The 16,923-nt window shown below is 42.7% G+C and overlaps 1 protein-coding gene across 3 annotated transcripts in view; it reads right to left on the bottom strand.

Annotated features, from left to right (window-relative positions):
* Nucleotides 1-4,943: 4,943 nt before the first annotated feature.
* The window catches only part of ZNF264 (zinc finger protein 264), a 30,879-nt gene continuing 18,899 nt past the window's right edge, over nucleotides 4,944-16,923 (bottom strand). For all 3 annotated transcript variants that reach the window (XM_024238194.3, XM_024238195.3, XM_063719769.1), the window contains one exon: nucleotides 4,944-16,460. In XM_024238194.3, coding sequence (XP_024093962.2) covers nucleotides 14,833-16,460 — 1,628 coding nt within the window. In that variant the 3' untranslated portion in view covers nucleotides 4,944-14,832. The remainder of the gene's footprint in view (nucleotides 16,461-16,923) is intronic.

Raw genomic sequence — 16,923 nt, 5'->3', positions numbered from 1 at the left:
GAGAATTCAGTGTGCCCTTGTGCAACTGCACTGGGAGGGAACACCTGCTAAGTTTGTGCCTGGGCTGGACACAGTGGCTTGCACCTGTAATCCCAGCACTTTGGGGGGCCAAGGCGGGTGGATCACTTGAAGTCAGGAGTTCCGGACCGGCCTAGCCAACATGGTGAAACCCCATCTCTGCTAAAAACACCAAAATCAGCCAGTGTGGTGGCACGTGCCTGTAATCCCAGCTACTCGGGAGGCTGAGGCAGAGGATCACCTGAACCTGGGAGGCAGAGGTTGCAGTGAGCTGAGATTGTGCTATTGCACTCCAGCCTGGGCGACACAGCGAGACTCCATCTCAAAAAAAAAGAAAAAAAAGAAAAAAAATTGTGCCTGGTTTCTCACAGATTTCCTCCTATGTGCCTTTTACCTTTGGTGATCTTGGTCTCTATTCTTTTGTGGTAATAAACTGTAACCATGAGTACAACAGCTTTTCTGAGTGGTGTGTGACTTTCTTTTCTGAATTTTGACTTTCAGGCAAATCATCGAGCCTGAGGAGGTACTGGGGAGAGAATGTCACATAACCTAAAATGTCAAAAATGATTAAGGCTCATTCACCTAACAAATATCTGAACACATACTATTGACTAGAAACTATGCACATGGAAAAAATTAGGAGAAAATCTAGATCAAGGTCTGTGCTTTTTTGAAGCTGGAAATTGAGTTCAGGAGACAGTCATTATTCAATAACCAAACAAATCAATAGATAATCATGAAAGAATGGGTATGAGCTAGCTGGGTGCTCTAGTGGGCTTCTGTGAAGGTGTGCTCTCTGGGACGAAATGAAGGATACACATTTGCTAACTGGGCAAAGCAGGTGGTGGAAGCTCCATCTCAAGTGGGAAAAGGAAAGGGAAGCATGGAGTGAAAGGAGAGCAGTAAGACTTGTATGAGATGAGGGCTGGGGAAATACGTTTTAGGGTGTGTTCAGTAAAGTAGGTAGCTGAACCCAAGAGTGCAGATGAGGCCTGGGGAGAGACCAGTAAGAGAAAAAAGAGGCCTGGGACAAAGCCTTAGAAATTTCAACGCCAGTCAGGCACGGTGGCTCATGCCTGTAAGCTCAGCCCTTTGGGAGGCCGAGGCAGGCGGATCATCTGAGGTCAGGAGTTAAAGACCAGCCTGGCCAACATGGTGAAACCCTGTCTCTACAAAAATACAAAAATTAGCCGGGCATAATGGCAGGTGCCTGTAATGCCAGCTACTCAGGGGGCAGAGGCAGGAGAATCACTTGAACCTGGGAGGTGGAGGACGCAGTGAGCCGAGATCATGCCATTGCACTTCAGCCCGGAGACAGAGCAAGACTCTGTTTCAAACAGAAAAAAAAAAAAGAAAGAAATTTCAACACCAAATGGCTGGATACACGTGGATGCACCAACATGAAAGGGGAAAAGGAGTGAGGGGGTACAGGGGAGAAAACCAGAAGCATAACCTTACAGAATCCAAGAGTACATCTGGAGAAAGGAGTGGACAACAACAGTTTCAAGTCCTGTCCATAGCCCAGAAAAGACAAGGACTTAGGATTCGTAAACAGGGAGCCACTGCTGACCTTCACCAGAGTGGTAAAAAGCGTGGTGCTGTAGCCGGGGAGTTTACTTGGAGAGGGGAGGTGCGGGACGTGGAGAGAAATAACACAAGGAAGAAGTAATGGGAGCATGATACGAGCCCCAAGAGGCTCCTCCATTAGAGGAAGAGAGTGAGGAAAAGACAAAAAACTCAAAGCTAGAGAAGCCCATACAGACATAGGGACATATGGAAGATCAGACTGGTGATGTCTGATACTCAAGAAGTGTGAGGATAATTCAGAAAGGGTTTGAAAATGACAAAAGAACATGCAGATGAAGACCAGGCACGGTGGCTCATGCCTGTAACCCCAGCACTTTGGGAGGCCAGGGGAGGAGGATTGCTTGAGCCCAGGAGTTTGAAACCAGCCTGGGCAACACAGGGAGACCCCCATGTCTACAAAAAATTTAAAAATTAGCTGGGCATAGTAATGTGCACCTGTAGTCTCAGATACTTGGGAGGCTGAGCCTGCAGTGAGCCATGATCAGAAGACCCTATTTTTTTTCGTTTTTTTGTTTTTTGAGACGGAGTTTCATTGTTGCCCAGGCTGGAGTGCAATGGCGCAATCTTGGTTCACCACAGCCTCTACCTCCCGGGTTCAAGCATTTCTCCTGCCTCAGCCTCCTGAGTAGCTGGGATTACAGGCATGCACCACCACACTCGGCTAAATTTTTGTATTTTTAGTAGAGACGGGGTTTCTCCATGTTGGCCAGGCTGGTCTCAAACTCCTAATCTCAAGTGATCCACCCGCCTCGACCTCCCAAAGTGCTGGGATTACAGGTGTGAGCCACCATGCCCGGCCTAAGACCCTATGTCAAACACACACACACACAGCAAAAAACATGCAGATAGAAAATAGGATTGCAGGTGGCTGAAATGACATGTATGCCAAAAGTCAAGAAACTGAGATGAAAAAAGATTACCGTCACTGCTGAAGCCTAATTTCAAAGATCAAGAGACACACTTTGAACATATGTGAGTTCTTATACCTGAGAGCCAGGACATGGAACTAGGAAGAACAAGAGTACAGAGATGTTGAAAGACCACACAGCTACAAATGGCTAAAGGCTTAAGAAAGGACGGAGGATGCCCATGAAAGGGAGGATAATCAAGAAAACACCATGTGGTGGGGCCGGGAGATGGCATTCTTCCTTCAAACTTGGAAACATTGAGAAGTGGCCCGGGGACAATGATATCTGAAGGCGTTGTGTATTTGGGGCCCTCAATTAGTTGTGCTTGAGCTTTCTTGATTGTCGGGCTATGAGAAGGGCATCAGGAGCTACCTTCCTAAAAACCCCAAACCCTCAGATCGTTGAGATTTTGCTAACACAGTGGTCCCTCAAACGCCTGGGCCCTACCAATGCATCTGGAGAGCCCCTCTTTGGCATTGACCCCCTCCTCCATCCATGGCTGTCCACTGAGTTCCAACCTAAGTATCACATTTGGCTTGGTGCACTGACACAGTTCTTTGGAAATGACATAGAAATGGCTGATTTGCTTTGCTAAATTCTTGAAATTCATGAGTGCTTTCAGGTAGGTTTGTTAAAATGTAGATTTTATTATTTAGCGTTGATGATGCCAACAGATCAGGAGACTGCCACTGATGAGTGTGTAACTCACAGTTCCCACGAAGAGGGGGCATATGAAGCCACACAGGGCTAAACAGGGAAGACTCACGGTTGGTTAGGAGACAGGAGGAAGGGGAAAGTGTGGGTAAAGCCTGTGTTATCATTTCTTCATTTTATTTTTAAAGAGCCAGGGTCTTGCTCTGTTGTCCAGGCTGAGGTGCGGTGGCTCAGTCACAGCTTACTGCAGCCTCAAACTCCCAAGCTCAAGTAATACTCCTATCTCAGCCTCCCAAGTAGCTGCAACTAGAGGTGTGCACTATTGTGCCTCGTGAATTTTTTTTTTTTTTTTTTGTAGAGATGTGGTCTGGCTATGTTGCTCAAGCTGGTCTCAAACTCCTGGTCTCAAGTGAGCCTCCTGCCTTGGGCGCCCAGTGTTGGACTACAGGTGTGAGCCACCACACCCGGGCTGTATTGCCATTTTCGAGTGAAGAAATGGGCAAGGCAGAATAAACAAGTTATGAATTGGCTAGTTTGAATAATTTCAGGGAGCTCCAGAGTATATAGACTGCTTTTAGCTAGTAACTAGTACTGGGGTACTAGTTCCCAGCTAAAAGTAACTGAGTAAGAAAGAGGATAGTAGCTCCACATGTGAGAACTTGCCAAAGACAGTTGAGGGGTAAGGCTGTGGAATGGCTGGTTTGCATGTGACAGGCAGGCTAGCGGAGGAGACTTTTGCTACCTCTAAGAGGAGCATTGTCTCCAGGATCAGCAAGGTCCCATTTGTCAAAACATCAGAATAAAAACACATGCTGATCCAGGCAAGGTAGCTCATGCCTGTAATCCCAGCACTTTGGGAGGCTGAGGCAGGAGGACCACTTGAGCTCAGGAGTTCGAAACCAGACTGGGTTTCGAACACAGATATCTCATCTCTAGATAAAAAAAAAAAAAAAAAGAATCAGCTGGGCATGGTGGCAAGCACCTGTAATCCCAGCTACTCAGGAGGTTGAAGCGGGAGGATCACCTGAGCCCAAGAGATTGAGGCTGCAGTGAGCTATGAATGTGCCACTGCACTCCAGCCTGGGTGACAGAATTTCATTAAAGTCACCTGGCCAGTCAACACAAGGCCCATGGCTCGTAACACTTCCCCAAGAGGGTATTTCTCCTCTGCTATCTTGCCTGTCACATGCAAACCAGCCATTCCACAGCCCTACCCCTCAACTGTCTTTGGCAAGTTCTCACATGTGGAGCTACTATCCCCCTTCTTACTCAGTTACTTTTAGCTGGGAACTAGTACCCCAGTACTAGTTACTAGCTAAAAGCAGTCTATATACTCTGGAGCTCCCTGAAATTATTCAAACTAGCCAATTCATAACTTGTTTATTCTGCCTTGCCCATTTCCTCGCTCAAAAGTGGCAATACAGCCTGGGTGTGGTGGCTCACACCTGTAATCCAACACTGGGCGCCCAAGGCAGTGTTTCTTCTCCTTGGAGCAGTTCAGTTGAGACCACACAATTTTAAGATGTGTAATATGCCTGTGGCAAAGATGAAAAATCTTTGACCCTCAAAACCCAAGCACACTACTGAGCATTCCAGAGGCACTCCAGCTTCCCACAATCGAGACAGGAAAGGCCATGCTGCGGTATGATAAAAAGGGTGCTGTGCAATTCCCACAAGCCAGACTCCCATGGGTCTCCACCATCCCGTCTCTGTAGGGGACCTCTCGGCTGGAGTCAACTGTTCAACTCCTCCAAAGTAAAACTCAGACACCCATGATTCCAATAACATACTCTTTAATCGCAAGTTATCTGCATTTAATAATGCAGAAATTATAAACCCATATTATTTAAATCTCTCCCCCATTGAAGCCATGAACTAGTTTCAAAAGCAGCAACAAAAGGATAATTGTTTACATATATACTATAGAAATACACATTGAACTGGCAATAACATCTTTACAAAGGTGAACAAAGGGAGTACCTGCAAGTCGCACCACTTGTAGCCATACATATATATTCATACACGTGTATATGTGTGTGTGTGTGTATATATATATAGCTTGAAGTGGTCCATATATACACACACATATACATATCTATAGAGAGAGCGCTAGAGAGACAGAGAACGCGAGCAGACTAGGTCCTTTCTTGAAAGACTCTCTCTGTACCTTTTCATCACTAAATTAAATCTCTAGGCTAGGTTGTTCATAAGTTCCACTGTAACTTAGGATTTTCTTTTTCCTCTTAACAAAACTGAGGAAAGGAATTTTTTTTTTTTTTTTTTTTTTTGAGACAGAGTCTCACTCTGTCACCCAGGCTGGAGTGCAGTGGCATGATCTCGGCTCACTGCAACCTCTGCCTCCCAGGTTCAAGCGATTTTCCTGCCTTAGCCTCCCAAGTAGCTAGGACTAAACGCATGCACCACTACGCTCGGCTAATTTTTCATTTTTGTAGAGATGGGATTTCGCCATGTTGGCTAGGCTGGTCTCAAACTCCTGACCTCAAGTGATCCACCCACCTCAGCCTCCCAAAAGTGCTGGGATCACAGGTGTAAGCCACCTGAATTTATTACAATCATTACGTAAGCCTTCACCACAAAGTCATGACCATTATTTTTTTGCTGAAAAAAATTATTTGCTTAATGTTAACGTAAATTTGACTTATATAGCATTTTAGTACCACTTAACTCACTGTATAAAACAGCAGGTTGGAGACTGCTATCCTTTTGAGTTTGCAAGGTTCACCCTTGCTGGAGTGTGGGACCTTAGATTTTGGGAGGTTTACTACTGCTCCACCCACCCAAAACAGGAGTAGCTCAGTGCCCTGTTTTTCGGTGCCTTTTTTCCCCCCCAGCTGAAAGGGGGATAACCTTTTCAGATGAAAAGCTGAACCCCTGCTAACCTTCTGGAAGTCCAGAATTGTGGGATGTGCTAGAAAACATGCCCAATAAAAACCCTGGCACTGAGTCTCTAATAAGCTTCCCAGTGGACATATAGCATGTGTTGTCATAAGTACCAGATGGAACTTAAATAAGGCACATCCTGTGACTTCACTGAAACAAAACTCAAAATTGATTGTACCTGGTTTTCTCTAAACTTTGGTATTTTCCCTTTACTATTTGCTTTGTATTTTTTTGCTGTAGTAAATCATAGCTGTTGAGTATGACAGAATGCTGAGATCTGAGTCTTCTCAGTAAATCGTCAAACCTGGGGGTGTTCTTGAGGATCCCAAGACAGTCATTCATAACAATTTCTAAAATCAGGTACATCTGTCCAAAAAAGCCCAGGTAGGCCAGGTGCGGTGGCTCACGCCTGTAATCCCAGCACTTTGGGAGGCCGAGGCGGGTGGATCATGAAGTCAGGAGATGGAGACCATCCTGGCCAACACGGTGAAACCCCACACTACTAAAAATACAAAAATTAGCTGGGTGTGGCCACAGGCACCTGTAGTCCCAGCTACTCAGGAGGCTGAGGCAGGAGAAACGCTTGAACCCAGGAGGCAGAGGCTGCTGTGAGCCGAGATCACGCCACTGCACACCAGCATGGGTGACAGAGTGAGACTCCACCTCAAAACAAAAACAAAAAAAAAGCCCAGGTAGATTATCTTTGAGGTCAAGGTATGTCATACATGGTACCACCTACATGCACAGCTTCATGGCAAACATTCTGTGAGGGAACCAAAAATTGCACTAAAGGCTGGGTGTGGTAGCTCATGCCTGTAATGCCAGCACTTCGGGAGGCCGAGGCGGGTGGATCACCTGAGGTCAGGAGTGCGAGACCAGCCTGACCAACATGGTGAAACTCCGTGTCTACAAAAAATAGAAAAATTAGCTGGGCATGGTGGCCCATGCCTGTAATCCCAGCTACTTGGGAGGCTGAGGCAGAATTGCTTGAACCTGGGGGGATGGAGGTTGCAGTGAACTGAGATCGCACCACTGCACTTCAGTCTGGGTAGCAGAGTGTTAAGACTCTGTGTCTCAAACAACAACAAAATTGCAATAAAAATAACTTTGCTGTGTGTGGCCATTCACCAAAACACACACATATATGGAGGGTCTACTAACAAAAAGGTGGAATGAACAGAATGGGGCAGTGGCTGGATGTGGGGATGAGATAAGAGAAAAAGAGGTGGTTGCAACGTGGCTTGGGCAACAAGATTCAAATCTGGGAAATTCACCCTGATCTTTAGGCACTTCAAACACTCCTAAAGCCAGATGCATGTCTTACCGCTTCCCTACTCCTTTTTCCCGCTCCCCTTTCCTCAAACCCAGACACTGTATCTTCTACATAGTTACAACAGATATTGCACCCATTAAAGAGTGGCTTGGTTTACCTTCCTCAAGTTGAAGAAACAGTCAAGATGTATTGTCAAATGAGAGTAACAGATTATAGCACTGTTCAATCAACTTTAGTAAAAATTGTGACCAGAAAACAAACCCCCCTACATGAGAAGCAATAAAGTGGTTAAACACATGAATTCTGAAGCCAGTCTATGTGGCCTCCCATTCCTAAATCCAAACTTCATAACTGTGTAACCTTGGGCAAATTCTTAACCTGAGCCTATCTATATTCTGCTCTGCAAAATGGAGGCAACAACATTACCTACCACACACAGATGCTGTAAATGTTGAAAGAGCTGATGCACGTAAAACATTCACAACAATGTCTCATACATAGCCATGCGACGTTCGCCTGCTCTCATAATTATGGGTGCATCCCCACGGCCAGGGCCATGGCCACACAGACACGCATACAGGCTCAGTGTTTACAAATGCAGAACAAGTGCAGAAGATGCCCAGTGGGCCACAGATGTGAGAAACATCCAGTCTGGAGACATAGATTTGGGAAATTCTGTAGATCATTGAAAGTAAATGTCTTCAGCGGGAACCATCTCATTCACAGAGGTCATGGCAAGTGAAAAAGCAATGACCAATGATGGATTCTGGGAAACATAAATGTTTAAGAGTTGGAAGGAAGACACAGACCCTCTGGAGGAGAAAGACAGCAACTTTCAAGAACCAGGAAAGAAATTTTGGGTCACAGCGGTGGTCAGCAGCACAAAGTTCTAACAAGGAAGTAACAGGACAAATGATGGAAGCCCTCCTGTAGCTGTCCGTGGAGTGAGGGAAATGAGAAGGGGTGAGGACAGGTAGTGTGCAGAACAACTACACAGACCATGGCTGCGGGAGACAGAAGAAATGGGCAGAGACGGATGGACAAGCAGGATGGAACCCATTTGGGGATGAGGATAGAGACTTGAATATAGACACAGATTATGGAGGAAAACATCTGGTTATCAGAGACAAGTTAAAGACTAGGCGAGGAAGTATGACAGAGAGCCTAAAAAAGATTGGGCAGGAGGTAGGAAAATGTGTCCAATAACAAAAGGCAAGAGTGATCCTGGAAGAGAGGTGACTCCTTCCTGAGGATACAACAAGGCATAGAGAGCTAGGGAATTTTTTTTTTTTTTGAGATGGAGTCTCGCTCTGTCGCCCAGGCTGGAGTGCAGTGGCGCGATCTCAGCTCACTGCGGAGAGCTAGGGAATTTTACAAACGTTCCATGGAGAACGTGACTCTGAAACATCTGCAGATTACTCTCAGTTGTAAGATCTGCTCATAGAAATATTGGTGTAGCACAACTCAGAAGACTGCGGGCTTTCTACTCCCCCAGATAGTTTAACATTTCTATTCAAATGTCAAGACAAACCACCAGAGAACCATGACTTTGGAATATAGTTGTCTATTCTCTGAGAATCTTTCTTTGGCGTTAAAAAATAAGCAAAGAAACAGAAGGTGTACAAAAGAACCCAATGGAAATTAAACAACTAGAAAATACAAAACCAAAATGAAAATTCACTGCACAAACTTAACAGACTAGGTATGACAAAGAAAACAATCAGTGAGGACCATGGAAGGTCAATAGAAATTAATCAATATTAACAAGACAGAAAATAGACTGGAAAAAGAAAAAAGATGAGAGCCTGAAGGACTCATCGGAGTGTAAAAAAAGATCTGCCACTCATGTTATTGAACTCCCTAAAAACAACAAGACTGGGGGTGAAAAAATATTTGAAGAAATAATAGTTGAAAGTTCCCCAAATTTTGCAAAAGGCATAATCCTACAGATCAAAAAGCTGGGCAAGCACCAGGGAGCACCAAATAGGATACACTCAAAAACATCCATGCCACACACATCATAGCCAAACTTCTGAACACCAGAGACAATGAAAAACACTTTGAATGAAGCTTGACAGAACTGATGCATTGTAAAATAGGGAATGATTATTTGAATGGTAGTAGGTTTCTTACATTAAACCATAATGTACAGAACAGAGAGATACATCTCTCAAGTCTAAAAGAAAACAACTGCCAACTCTGAATCTTATATTCCACAAAAATATTCTTTGGGAATGAAGGAAACATAAAGACATCTTTAGAGGAAGGAAAACAAAGAACATTTGTTACTCTAGAAGAAAGGCTACAGTAAGTTCAGTGTATAACTGAAAAGAAATGTTAATAGAAGGTTTGGGATTTCAAGAAGGAAGAACGAACAATGGAATGGGTAAAGAGGTCAAGAGACAGGCCGAGGTGGGCGGGCACAAGGTGAGGAGTTCGAGACTAGCCTGAGCAACATGGTGAAACCCCGTCTCTACTAAAAATACAAAATTAGCTGGGTGTGGCGGCGCACACCTGTAATCCCAGCTACTCAGGAGGCTGAGGCAGGAGAATCGCTTGAACCCAGGAGGCGGAGGTTGCAGTGAGCCAAGATTGTGCCACTGCACTCCAGCCTGGGTAACACAGTGAGACTGTCTCTTTAAAAAAAAAAAAAAAAAAAAAGGTCAAAAGACAATGTTTCTCATGACATTTTGTAAAATACATGTGAGAGATAAAGTAAAAATTACATCTTGTGGCCAGGCGCAGTGACTCACACCTGTAATCCCAGCACTTTGGGGGGCCGAGGCGGGTGGATCACGAGGTCAAGAGTTCAAGACCAACCTGGCCAAGATGGTGAAACCCCGTCTCTACTAAAAATACAAAAATTAGCCAGGCGTGGTGGCGGGCGCCTGTAATCCCAGTTACTAGGGAAGCTGAGGCACAGAATTGCTTGAAGCTGGGAGGCAGAGGTTGCAGAGAGCCAAGATCGCATCACAGCACTCCAGCCTGGGTGACAGAGTGAGACTTGGTCTCAAAAAAAAAAAAAAAAAAAAAAGGAAAAGAAAAACTACATCTTGCAACATAGTGCTCAATTTTTGAAGAGGAATTACTATTACTTAAGATAGTTACATTAGTAGGTAAGCTAAAGGAACCTAATGGAAGTAAAGTGCTAAATTGTTGATAACTTATTAAACTATCATAAGTTATATATTTACACTGTAATAGTAGAACAACCACTAAAAAATGCAGATATATACAGACAGTCCCTGACTTAGGATGGTTCGACTTACTACTTGACTTTACAATGGTGCGAATGCGACATGCATTCAGTAGAAACCACACTTGGGAATTTTTATTTAAAATTCTTTGCAGTAACTTAATTATAAAGTAGGCCTTGTGTTAGATGACTTTGCCCAACTGCAGGCTAATGTAAATTTTCTGAGCATTTTGAAGGCAAGATCGGCTATGATGTTCAGTAGGGTAGGCGTATTAAATGCATATTTGACATAGTATTTTCAACTTGCAATGGGTTTATTGTGACATAACCCCATCATAAGTCAAGGAGCATCTATACTAAAAAACGGTACATATGTATCAAATCAAATTATTAAAAAAAAAAAAAGTTGAAGTAACCTATAGGAAGACTAGTAAACAACCCCAAATAACAGAGGAACAATAAAAAAGAACACAAAAATCATTTAAGGGCACACTTAAGCCCTAAAATATCAATAATTATTTTAATGTAAATGATTTCAATATACCAATTAAGAGAGAAATATGCAGAATGAATAAAAAAAGCATGGCCTGAGTATATGCTGTTCAAAGAAACTGACTTCATAAGTAATGATATAGGTAAGCTTTAAAATAAAATGAAGAAATATTAACCATGCGAACATTAATCAAAATATGCAGGAGTCACTATGAGAATATCAGGTAAAGTATTGACAAGACTATTAAAAGGCAAAAAAATGACATCACATAATGATAGAAGAGTCAATTCACCACGAAGACGTGGCAAACCTACATGTATATGTACCAAACAATACAGCTTTGAACTTTGCGAAACAAAAAGTGATAGAACTTGAAAGAGCAACACACTTCCACAATTATGTTCAGGACTTTTTGTTGTTGTTGAGACAGAGTCTCGCTCTGTTGCCCAGGCTGGAGTGCAGTGGCGAGATCTCAGCTCACTACAACCTCTGCCTCCCAGGTTCAAGCGATCCTCCTGCCTCGACTCCCCAGTAGCTGGGATTACAGGCACACGCCACCATGCGTGGCTAATTTTTGTATTTTTAGTAGACGGGGTTTTGCCATGTTGGCCAGGCTGGCCTCGAACTCCTGGCATCAGGTGATCCGCCTGCCTTAGTGGTCTCAAAGTGCTAGGATTACAGGCGTGAGCCACTGCACCTGGCCTATGTTCAGGACTTCAACACCCCTCTCAGCAACTGACAGAAATGCTGGACAGAAAATCAGCAAGGACACAGCTGACTTGAATAACAATGAGCAGGATCATAGAGACATTTATAGAAACTCCACCCAGTAACAGCAGAACACCCATTCTTTTCAAGCAGCTATACAAAACAAGATAGACCCTATCCTGGGTCATAAAAAAATGTTAACACATTTAAACAGTCAGATCAAACATGGAACAAATTAGAAATCAGTAACAAATATGCCAAACACCAGAAAATTAAACATACTATTAAATAATTCATGGCTAAGAGAGAATGTCTCAAAAAATAAAAACAACTATTAGAATTAAAATGTAATGAAAACATTAAAACTTGTGGGATCAAACCAATAGTGATATGAGGTAAATTTATACAATGTAATGCTTACATTAAAAAAGCAAAAAAATCTCAAATCAATAACCTAAAAACCCACCTTGAAAAGTTACAAAGAGCCAAATACAACCAAAGCAAGTGGAATATAGTACAGATCAGAGCAGAAATCAAAGAAATCAAGAATAGAGACAAATCATTAATATAAAGTGCTAGTTCTCTGAAGTGAGAGATGAAGCAAAAATTACATCTTTCAGCATGATGCGCAATAAAACTGATAAATGTCTAAGAAGACTCAATCATAAAATGAGTATGCACATTTTAAATATTAAAAATAAAATGATGTAAGTGCAGATCCTGCTATCAAAAGAATAAGGGAGTGCTACAAATACAGATGAAATATTCCTTCAACAGGACAGACTAATCAAAATTTATTACACAAGAAATAGATACTTTGAATAGTTCTACCTATCCAATAAAATAAATATGTAATTTAAAAGCCTCCAGAAGAAAAATCTGTGGCCCAATGGTTGACTAGAGGTCATCAAACATGACAAGAACAAATAACACCAATTCTACACAGTCTTCCAAAAATTAGAAGAGAACTCCTTCCAATTCATGTTGAAAGGTCAAGATCACCTAGACATCAAAACCACACATAAGACATTTAGAACATAAGAAACAAAAGAAAAAAGAACTACACATTATTATCCAATAAATTAGAGGAATATTGCCTCAACAAAATACAAACAAAGGGAATGATGTCAAATGATATATAAAAACAATTACACTCTACAAACAAGTGTGGTTTATTCTAAGGATACAAGGCTGGCTCAATATTCAAAACTCCATCAAAGCAATGCATTCCATCAATAGGATGTAGAAGGAAAATAGCATGATGACATCAACTGGTGGAGAAAAAGCACTGGACATTCCACACTCATTCATAGCAACACAGAATCTCAGAAAACTGGGAACAGAGGAAATTTTTTGCACTTATAGAGAACATATGTTTTATAAAACTTACATTATACTTCATGATGAAAAACTGAACATGCTGTGCACTGTGGCTCACGCCTGTAATCCCAGCACTTTGGGAGACCCAGGCAAGCAGACTGCTTGAGCCCAGGAGTTCGAGACCAGCCTGGGCACCATGGTGAAACCCTCTCTACCAAAAAATACAAAAATTAGCTGGGACTAGTGGTGCATGCCTGTAGTACCACCTACTGGGGGGTGGTGAGGGCTGAGGTGGGGGGATCACTTGAGCCCAGGAACTTAAGGCTATGGTGAGACAAGATCGTGCCACTACACTCCAGCCTGGGTGACACAGCGAGACCCTGTCTCAAACAAAAAACAAAAAAAACAAAAAACTGAACGTTTTCCCCCTTACTATCAGGAACCAGGTAAGGATGGCCTTTCTCACTATTCCTATTCAACGCTATAATGAAAGTCCCAGCTTGTGCAATGCAATAAGACAAACAAAAAGGAAATAAAAGGTACATTACAGGTAAGATGAAAGATAAAAAATCGTCTGTATTTGCAGATGACATTTCTATATAGAAAATTCCAAGGATTCTGTCAAAAGAAATAGCTAAAAATAATAAGTGAACTCAATAAGGTTGCAGGGTAGCAAAACAATGTCCAAAAAAATTATATTTCTGTATACTACCAAAAATTGTGTGCAATTCAAAGTTCAAACATCAATGCCGTTTACAATCACTCAAATTACACACACACACAAACAAAAAAGCACCCTAGGATGCAAATTCTAACAAAAATGCATAGGGATCTATATGCTGAAAATTTTTAACATTAATGAAATACTTTAAGGAATGCTTAACTATTATAAATTAAGAGACCTACTCCTGCACTCATGAACTACAAGACCCAACATAGTAAAGATACCAATTCTTAACAGATTAATCCATAGACTTAACTCAATTTCTGTAAAAATCTGAACAAGACTGTTTTGTAAATAAGTACAAACTAATCCTAAAAATTATATGGAATGTCAAAGGAATTAGAAATGCTGTCGATTTTAAATAAGAGCAAAGAAGAATCACTTTACTCAATTTAAAAATTTACCATTGACATTTTGAGCTAAGTAATTTTTAAAAATTTAACAAATAAAAATTTACCATATGGCTACAATGATGAAGTAAACCAAAAGATGGGCATCAAGACAAAAGCCTGAATGTTAACATGTGTATCCTTACTGACTTAAACATGAGTATTTCATGGCTCAAGCCCCCTAAGTTGTCATAAAGTTATGCTTCTCAAGAGTAAGTACTATTGTGGAATACAAAAGATGTGCGATTAAAGTTTGCATACTTTTCCTAAACTAACTGTTCTGACACTGGATAGCAATAAATGTACATACAAGCACATAAAGGGTCAAGGTCCTTTACCTTGAAACATTTCCCTTCCCCCAAATACACTAAGAAATCCATGACAAAGCGCCATAGGCTTGGCAGAGAAACCTGAAAAGATCTGTGCTTGTGCTTGCATTTCATTTTTTCTATGTCTCCTCCTCCTTTTAAAAATAATTCCTGAGATAACATTGCACTGTAAACTAAGGAGAAAGATGCAGCTGAAGGTTCTCCTATGTGCACAATAACCACTAGGTCTCTCTCCAGGATAAATGATCAGATGGAGAATAAGGCTCTAGACTGAATGAATTTCTAATATGACCCTTTAGATGACAAGTAACATTCAGCAACAGAAGGTTTTCTCACAGTGAAGACACTTGTGGGGTTTCTCTTTGGTATGGTTGATCAGATGCAGAGGAAGATGTTTCCTCTGGCAAAATATTTGCCTCAGTGGTTACATTCAAAAAGTCCTTCCCTAAAAGAAGTTCTCGAAGGGTAACTGAGGTTTGTCCACTTGTAAAAGGTCTTCCCACATCTGTTACACTGATGGGATTTTTCCCAGTATGCATCCTTTGATGCTGAGTGAGGGATGAGCTTCGACTGAAGGCCTTTCCACATTCACTACATTTATAGGGCTTCTCTCCAGTGTGGATAATGGCATGTCGAATGAGGTTTGTGCTCCAGCAAAACGATTTCCCACACTCAACACATTCATAGGGCTTCTCTCCACTATGAATCCGCTTGTGCCTCGTGAGGCCTGACATGCGGGTGAAGGCCTTTCCACACTCCACGCACTCATAGGGCTTCTCTCCAGTGTGGATGCTGAAGTGGCGAATGAGGTCCTTCCGATTGCTAAAGGCTTTCCCACACTCTTTGCACTCGAAAGGCTTTTCTCCAGTGTGGGCCCTTTTATGCAAGATAAAAGTAGAGCAGTGGGTGAAGGCCTTTCCACATTCACTGCACACAAAGGGCTTCTCCCCGGTGTGAATCCGCTGGTGCCTCTTGAGGTAGGATCGGTGGTTGAAAGCCTTCCCACACTCGAGGCACTCAAAGGGCTTCTCCCCAGTGTGGATGACATAGTGGTGAATCAGGGCTGCACTCTCCAAGAAGACCTTCCCACATTCACTGCACTCATAGGGCTTCTCCCCGGTATGAGTCTGCTGGTGCCACATGAGGTATGACCTGTGTTTGAAGACCTTGCCACACTCCAAGCACTCATAGGGATTCTCACCACTGTGGACAACATAGTGCCGGAGAAAACCTGGCCTATGTCGAAAGACTTGGCCACATTCTGTGCACACAAAGGATTTTTCTCCAGTGTGTCTCCTGTTATGCAAGACAAAATTGGAGCGGTGGGTGAAGGCCTTTCCGCATTCATTGCACTTGTAAGGCTTCTCTCCACTGTGAATCCGCTGGTGCTGGGTAAGGTATGACTTGCGGTTGAAGGCTTTTCCACACTCCATGCACTCATAGGGCCTCTCCCCAGTGTGGATCATGTGATGTTGCAGGAGATGTGTGCTCTTAATAAAGGTTTTCCCACATTCTGTGCATTCATAGGGCTTAACTCCAGAGTGAATTTTCTCATGTCCAGCAAGGAGGTGTTTCTTGTGAAATACTTTTCCACATTCACTGCATTTAAAGTTATTTTCCTCTTCCTGAATCATGGGATCTTTACCTGACTCACATGAGTTATGGCTATGGACTGTATCTCCTGGAGAGACTTGATCCTGTCCAATCCTTGAACACACACCATCAGCTGTCCCTAAACCATCACATTCAGGGCTCATCTTCCCAAGAGACTTCTCCTGGGGATCTATTTCTGGTCTGAAGTGTCCTTCCTGCATTTCTGATAGCCCATCCTGATCCTCGGCTTGCCCTAACTGTGAGTCCACTGAGTTTCCTTGTGTCACTTGTCCCTGAAGTGAGATTCCCTCTGACAAGGCTGGCTCACAAGTGGTAGGTTCTGTGGTCTTAGGTTTTCCTTTGTCGCCTGAAAGAAATCCAGCACACAAAAGGGCCTGTTAGTAAAGGACAACATGGAAAAAAGAATATTACCATTTCTGTGAAAAACCATAGATAAAAATATTGTCTCTGTGTTTGCTATTTTCTGTATGTCAAATTCTTGGGTTTGCAGTTTCTTTCTATCCTGGTCCTTGGACTCGGGATATTCTGAAAGGGAGACCTAGGGGCAGAGGCTGGGTCAGGAGACAATGCGTCTGTTCGTGGAGCCACCTTCACAATTACAGAACGGACCTGGGTGGACAGAGTAACGATGACACTGTGCATGGTAAGCTTCCTCTAAGCAACTAAGCAAGGACATGCTGTGTTGCTATAAAAACACGAGGAAGGAGCACCTAATGAGCCCACATGGAAGACAGGAAGTGAGTAACAAAAATTAATCCCCAAAGAGAAGTACACTTTTCGTGTGAAGTCATGGAAAGTAACCTGTAAAC

This window comes from Pongo abelii, chromosome 20, assembly GCF_028885655.2.
Source record: "Pongo abelii isolate AG06213 chromosome 20, NHGRI_mPonAbe1-v2.0_pri, whole genome shotgun sequence".
Lineage (NCBI taxonomy): Eukaryota > Metazoa > Chordata > Mammalia > Primates > Hominidae > Pongo > Pongo abelii.
Note: the sequence above shows the minus strand (reverse complement) of the source record. Positions and strands in the feature narration are given on the sequence as shown.